The sequence below is a fragment of the Halichondria panicea genome, chromosome 1, assembly GCF_963675165.1.
Source record: "Halichondria panicea chromosome 1, odHalPani1.1, whole genome shotgun sequence".
NCBI lineage: Eukaryota > Metazoa > Porifera > Demospongiae > Suberitida > Halichondriidae > Halichondria > Halichondria panicea.
In genome coordinates, this window is record NC_087377.1 from 11,880,049 (window position 1) to 11,887,720 (window position 7,672).

At 41.4% G+C, this 7,672-nt stretch overlaps 1 protein-coding gene across 1 annotated transcript; it reads right to left on the reverse strand.

Moving 5' to 3' along the window:
• Positions 1–3,441: 3,441 nt before the first annotated feature.
• LOC135347756 (CUB and sushi domain-containing protein 3-like) lies at positions 3,442–7,672 on the reverse strand. Its single transcript, XM_064545789.1, has 7 exons — positions 6,171–7,672; positions 5,783–6,088; positions 5,440–5,724; positions 5,205–5,387; positions 4,942–5,160; positions 4,689–4,892; positions 3,442–3,774 (listed from the first exon to the last, which is right to left on the reverse strand). The coding sequence occupies exons 1-7, from the start codon at positions 6,235–6,237 to the stop codon at positions 3,500–3,502; spliced, it is 1,539 nt and encodes a 512-aa protein (XP_064401859.1). The 5' UTR covers positions 6,238–7,672; the 3' UTR covers positions 3,442–3,499.

Sequence of the window (7,672 nt, forward strand, 5' to 3'; positions counted from 1 at the left end):
CTTCAATTGCAATGGACAGACTTTAACAGCAACCTGTGAGAGTGTTGGACGATGGTCACTTGATCCCACCACTTACGTCTGTATCTCAGGTATAAGGTTATATTGCTTTCACTCTATACTGTTATTAGGCCTCCTCTCAGAGCTCACCTGTGGCTCTCTTGTTGCACCGTCTAGAGGCAGTGTGGACGTCAGTGGTGGGACGTCAGTGGTGGGACACCACCCTTCTCACTGGGTTCACAGGTCATCTATCGCTGTGATGAGGGACTGTTCCCCCCTGATGTGAGGACCAGTACATGCACTGATGTGGGGGGGTAGGGGAGAGGGGGTGGAGAATCCTGGGAGCTTGGTGTGCAGGGAGAGGCCAGGTGAAATGTATGATTATATAGCTGTTGTTGAGTCTGTGCATTTAGGAAATACACCTTTTGTTCTTGTATGTACAATTCTCAATTATCATAGCAGGATTATCAATTTTGTTTTAGCAAACATATATACTCATGCAATTGAATCACTGTTTAACCGTCCCTACAATTATTATTATAGTCAACTGCACTGTACCTGCTGAGCTGTGCAACGGTGCTATAGTGAACTATGAGAGGTTGAATGAGACGGTGTTGGAGGGAACAATGCTGACTTACCAGTGTGACAATGGACTCTCACTGACTAGACCCAATACCATCACTTGCACTAATGCTGGAGTGTGGAGCACAGAGCCTGAGGAAATCAAGTGTGTACTTGTGACTGAAGGTGATGAGCTTTGTAATTATTGTTTGCTATCTACTATCTCATCTCACAGTTTCTACTATTGCTCCTTTGTTTTCCACTTCTGCAACTGTCGCTATCAGTGTGGTCATCACTTTCATTTGGCTGTGGTTTAAATCGTACCTACATGACAGGATACACTTCACAAGTGTTATTAATACTCCATCCAACTACTTACCAGTTATGTCAGGAGTTCCGCAAGGAAGCATCCTAGGCCCACTGTTATTTATTATTTTTATCAATGACCTACCGGAGTGCATCTCATCTGCCAATCCATTTCTATTTGCGGACGACACAAAGCTAGTAAAGTGCATCACTTCTACGGAAGACCAATTGGAATTACAAACAGACATCAACCAGTTGTCATCCTGGTGCACTACTTGGAACATGCAACTCAATGAAGGAAAATGTAATGTGCTGCGCATAACTCATCCTAGCTGGCACGAAGACAACCCTAATACACTCTACTCAATCCACAATTCTCACCTTAACTTTGCTACAAAAGAAAAAGACCTAGGCTTGTGCATAGCCAACAACCTCTCCTGGTCACTGCATTATAACCTCATATCGTCTAAGGCCTACCGAGCTCTTAACCTCATCCGACGGACGATTTCAATGAAATCAGAAACCAGCACAAAAAAATCGTTATATATAACCCTAGTTAGATCCCAGGTCACCTACTGCTCCCAAGTCTGGAGACCAAATTTGATCAAGGACATTCAAAAACTAGAAAGAATCCAGAGGAGAGCCACCAAATTCATACTCAATGATTACTCAAGCTCATACAGATCAAGGCTGTCCGATTTGAAGCTACTACCTCTAATGTACTGGTTTGAAATACAGGACATAATGTTTCTAGTAAAGTCACTAAAGGAACCCTCGGACAACTTCAACATAAGAGATCACATCAAATTCGTTACTGGTCGCACCCGCTTCAGTTGCAACAACAAACTCACTGTACAAGCCAATCACTACAGCGCAAGCAGACACTTCTACCTCAATCGTATCACAAGGTTATGGAACTTGATGCCCACTATGCTGATGGATATCAGCGCACCACTAACTTCAACAAAGAATACACTCCACCATTACTTCTGGGAGCACTTCAAACAAAACTTTGTCTCTGACATCCCATGTACCTACCACTTAATGTGCCCATGCAACAGATGCTACACACGTAATTATAGCTAGCTTCACATGTAATCATTAAATTATCCAGCTGTGTCGCTCAATGCGGCACAGTCTGTCAGCTATAGTCTTTGCTACAACAATCACTTGTTTTTATATCATTCACGTTACAGGCTGTAAAGTCTTAATAATAATAATAATAATAATAATAAATAATAATTGTCACTCTAGTCATTGGATTCCTCAGACTGCTAGTGATGCATCTTTTCTCTTGTAAGAAGGCAGTGTACTCCCCGGCAACTGAAGGACAAGCAAACGTAGGACCCACTGCACCAGCTGTTCCTGTTTATGAAGAGGTGTCACCCAAAGAGGAGATTGAACTTAACACTAACCAGGCGTATGGACCAGTAGGACTGTGAAACTCGTTTATTTTAATATTCATTGCGATCATTCTGGCATTTTGTTTGTTTTATAGAACTGTAATTATATAATTATATAGACTCGCTAGTGTTTTATTTTATAGATAACGTGTAACCTATAGATTGTCTCAAATTACATTTATATATCCCTATAGAGGTTATTTTTTGCTGTAAAATCTGTCATTATTATGTAGTTGTTCTGACTTCTTCAATCATAAATAGAATAAAGTGGTGTGTTTCTTTATGAACCAAGTGATCAAACTCGACAGTTATTATAACTGCGCCTCGGTGTGTGGTAGTATGTGCATTACACCCTAGCTTTCAGCTATTGTTTTCCTTGCATCTTTCATCATTCAGTATCGGATACGTAATGTTATTCATTGAGACAATGTAAACAAATAGCACTGCATGTATTTAAACTGATCAACAAAGAGTAACAATTAAGAGAATTAAGCTGCATAAATTACAACAGTTAGTTAGTTTGTTAGTTAGTTAGTTAGTTATAGTTAGTTCTGTCAGATTCCTGCAGCAAATATAAATTACAGTACATTGTAATTTTCTTACCAGCACTAAGGAAACAAGCCAGAACAATCTCAAAAGATACTCTCACCCATTTTAGCAATTTTCCTCCCACTTGAAATCAATTATCTATTACCTATAATCCTGAATTGCACCACATATCATATTGTCATCGGGAATTCGAACTCCTCTCTGTCATAGCAACATTTGCATGCACGCTTTTTGCAACTGTTGGACAGTCTAATCAATATCAATTTTAACTTCAATTAATTCAACATAAACACCATTCATGGTGTTTCTGGTGTTTCCTATGCAAACAATTTTACCATTAATTTGAGTATAAATTATAGTGAGAAGCTGAATGTATAACACACAGTTCATTGTGTTGGGTTGTTTAACTTGATTGGCACTGAACTGATTGAACACTGAGAAAATAATTTATAGGGCATATAGCTGTATATATCATAGTTATAAATTATTATATCGGCAGTTTCCCAAACCAAAGAAATTGGTATAACTTAATTGCATGCAGTGTTATTCTCTGTTGACACCGAGACATCTATAATTATATCAATATAATTATACCATTAATTATATAGTCCTATGAATCGACATGTACAACAACAAACTGTATATATAGAGTGCAGCAACATAAAAACGCTAAATGACAATTCTTACAGCCCAATTGGTCCATATGCTTGGTTAGTGTTCAGTTCAATCTCCTCTTTGGGTGACACTTCTTCATAAACAGGACCAGCTGGTACAGTGGGTCTTACGTTAGCTTGTCCATCAACTGATGGGGAGTATACTGCCTTCTTATGAGAGCAAAGGTACATCACTAGGACTCCAGTGAGGAATCCGATGATCATAAACAGAGCTGCTGTAACAATCACGCTAACGGAAACAGCAATTCCAAGGTCAGTACCAGTGAATAGAGTTGGGGATTGAGCTGTAGAAATTCGGGAAATGATTGATCATGTTGCTAAAAAGGCCAAAAGTCTAAAATTAATGGCTGCATCAGTAGAGCTTTGCAGCTCACTTCTCACTCCTGCAGCTACCAATAGCTAGCATTCTAGTGCAGAGCTAACTACTAAGTAGAGAAGCAACACTCCATGGACAAGTTTTGCTACGCACTCTGAAAAGGCATTCCTATAGTAAGCAAAACTAGGCATACTCGAGAACGAAGCATTATTTTGCACTCTTCTGAAAAGGCTGCAATGGCATTCCAAGTAAGCAAAACTAGGCAAACCCGAGAACCAGGTATTATTTTGCAAATCCATGAATACAAGTTATAAGCCCTCGTCCTCGGAGGTTTACTGCCATAAATTCTGATGTAGTGGACAATAAGTGTTATATACCCACTTGAATGAAAAGTACTTGCTACCTCACCTTGGATACAACTAGCTAACAGTCTCAAAAACTATTGAAAACGAACAAAAAGCTTGTGCGTATAGCTTGTAGCCAGTGCTAAGCTTCTAGCTCTACGTACTAACTTGTCAATGTCCAAGCAGTGAGCCCCACCCTTCCTCCAGCCTTCCTGGTGTTTAGCGAGCCCTACCCATCTATCCTGCCCTTGTCAACAAGTGTCTAGCTTCTTTTTGGCTGTGTAGATCTAGTATAAAATCAGTGCGCCCTCAAGGCAAGGGAGTTTATGAGCAATGCGGGAGTTTATGGTAGTTAAACCCCACCCAGTTGCTATGATACAGACCCCAAGTGGGGAATATATCCAAAAATACATGACTAGAGAAGGTCTTACTTTTGATTCTTGAGCAGCTGAAACAGTCTACACACACACACACAGACACACACAACACGCAGCCGCACACCTCGCGCACTCGCACCGGGGCATAATTATTTACTCACCTTTAGTTGGACGCACACACATGATTGCCTCAGGCTCAGTGCTCCAGACTCCAGCATTAGTGCAAGTGATGGTGTTGGGTCCAGTCAATGAGAGTCCATTGTCACACTGGTAAGTCAGCACTGTTCCCTCCAACACTGTCTCATTCAACTTCTCATAGTCCACTATAGTTCCGTTGGAGGGCTCAGCAGGAACAGTGCAGTTGACTGTGTGTGCAGGCAACAGTTAATCACATTCAATAAATAAATACACTACCTGGCGAAGTCCTGCACACCACAGCACCGGGGTCAGGCTCCCACACTCCATTTTGTCTGTCTCCGGTGTCTCTGGTGCATGTGGCGTTTAAAACACCCATGGGAAAGAGTCCGTCATTGCACTGATAGATGACCTGTGACCCTTCTATGTAAGACTGGCCACTAATGCTTACATTACCCATAGAGGGGGCCACGGGAACAAGACAAGTCACCGGGGGTTCTGTATAATTATAAGGTAACTATAAATATTTTAAATTAACGTACCCATTGTTGGGCACATGAAATCCTCTGGATCAGGATTCCACTGTCCATCACTACCACAGGTAGAGGTTACCATCTGATTATCTTCAAAACAAGTGAAGGTAAGTATGGAGTTCAGAGTCGGTAAACTGGGTATCTGGACGTTGGCCACTCCACTAGCGACAGAGAGGGAGGAGGGACAGGCAACTGAGTACATGGAGAGAAGTATTAGTTAACATTGTGGGGACATTTTTTTAACCTATGGAAGGTATAGTGAGCAGCATTGAGGCATTGCTCATTCCAATACAGTTAACAGCTCTGATGGTCACATTGTAGGGAATGTTGTAGGAGACAGTGATCTGTGCCGAGGTGGTCTCCATGGTGACTGGTGACCCAGAGAGAGGTGTTGGGGAGATGATAAGGACATAACTGACAGACACACCACCAGTAGATGAGGGAACATCCCATTCTAGAGTGATGTTGGAGGAGCTGGGTTGGCTTTGAGTGGAGGACACCCTTGTGTTCAGTGGAGGGGAGGGTGGTTCTGTGGGATCGGTCCATTGCAGATAATTCAAATGAAATCCATATTTAATCTCACTCACCAGCCACAGTGATAGTGAGAGGACCCTCTTGTGAGCTCTCTCCAAAACACACCACCATGGTACCCTCCACAGTGGAGGCCACAGACAGTGAAGTGAGAGTGGCAGTGAGCATTCCTCCACTGGAGTCAGTGAGAACACCACGGAATGCAAATATATTGAAAGCAGGATTCATAATACTCAAAGTGACGCTGTCTTGTTGGTTTTGTGGAGTAGTGACCATCCATCGTATGAAGGAACCAGGCAGAGTGCAGGTGAGGATGACAGGGTCATCAGGGCAGGCTGTAACGGTGGAGGGTGTCAAGGTGGCTGCAAAAATTATAGCGCATAAATTATGGTTTATGTGTATGGTTTATGTGTAACTTAAAAGCTAGTCTCTAGAACTACCTACCTTCCACCTGCCATGAACACGTTAACAACAGAGCGACAACAAACATTAGACCTGATGCTTCTATCATATCTATCTGACTCTCACTATTCTAGATCATAGGCGACTCGAACTCCAACAAAGAACTTCAACGTTTATCATTTAAAAAAAGGTCGAACATATACCCTGGTGTAGTCCCCCGGACCGAATTCTGGCCTGACTTTATTTCCTGTCTAGCTATGGACACTGCAGCATGACAGGATGTAACGCCCACATTTACCTAGAGGAGGTGTGGCCTCGCGTCATAATTTATCATCAAGTTTCACGGAGGAATTGTGAGTGTACGGAGAAAGAAGAGAATATACGGAAGCACAACACCAAAACTTGCTCTCCTAGCTAGCTCAAAGACTACAAACGATCATAGTACTCCACAGTAGTTATAAATAATGCCTAGCTATATCCTGTGACATAAGAAAATGAATAGCATAGTCATTGTTGAAGAAATAAGCTATAAACTTACAGTGTAAGAGTTTGTTGCGCTTTCTATGGCTCCTGTGTTAATGTAACACTTATAGTAGATACTAAGATTGATAAACTAGTAGAAAATGCCTCTTGGAGAGACTCCAGAAGAGATAAACACAAAGAACAGTAAAATAGCGCTGACGGTGCATAAAATACCTGCTGAGTCAACACAAATATCATGTGGGCGTGACATCCTGTCATGCTGCAGGAATGCAATACAGGAGTAACTCATTAGCAAAAGGTCAACCTATGTCGTACCTCCTCTGCGGCTGATCAGAGATTGAAGAGAGAGGGGATATGAAACTTGATGACATGTTCATACAATCCGTGTTGCCCAAAAAATGGGCGTGGCACATTGTCTTTACTGCAAGTTCTATGTAAAATCATGTAAAACACTTTGTGGGACTGTATCTCTGGACTTGCTGCTACATATAGAACAAAGTTGATATTAAATGCAAGAGTGGACCTTTGGGAAGTGTAACAGCTCATCAGCTAAGAGCCAAGAGACAGCTTGTTCGATCACTTCAACTTTTTTGACCTCTTGTACTTGTCCTGGAGCAAAATTTTGCAAAATTGTACACTAAAAATCGATTATACTTTCAGCATCAGAGCGATCTAGCCTTTGAGACAGGCACCAGTACATAGAATACATAGCTAACATTAAAACTCATCACTGAACCATCTTATGAAAACCAACTTGCTTTCTGCTACAGTCCCACAAAGGCTAGTATAGCCAATAAACCAGGGAATCTGGCGTTCTGGATTTTATTGCCACCAAATATATTTTAAAACAATCTGTGGCTAGTCAGTTATATGATCATAATTCTTCAAGTGAGTCATCCAGCTTCCCATGGGCCTGTTTTATTTTATTTACAAATTAAACTGCCATTTTTACAGCAACACGGAGTGCCTAAACTTTTTACTCTGATTTACATTGAGCACATAAGCTCACGTGACTAGTTTCATATCCCTTCTCTTCAATCTCTGGGCTGATTCGATTTAAT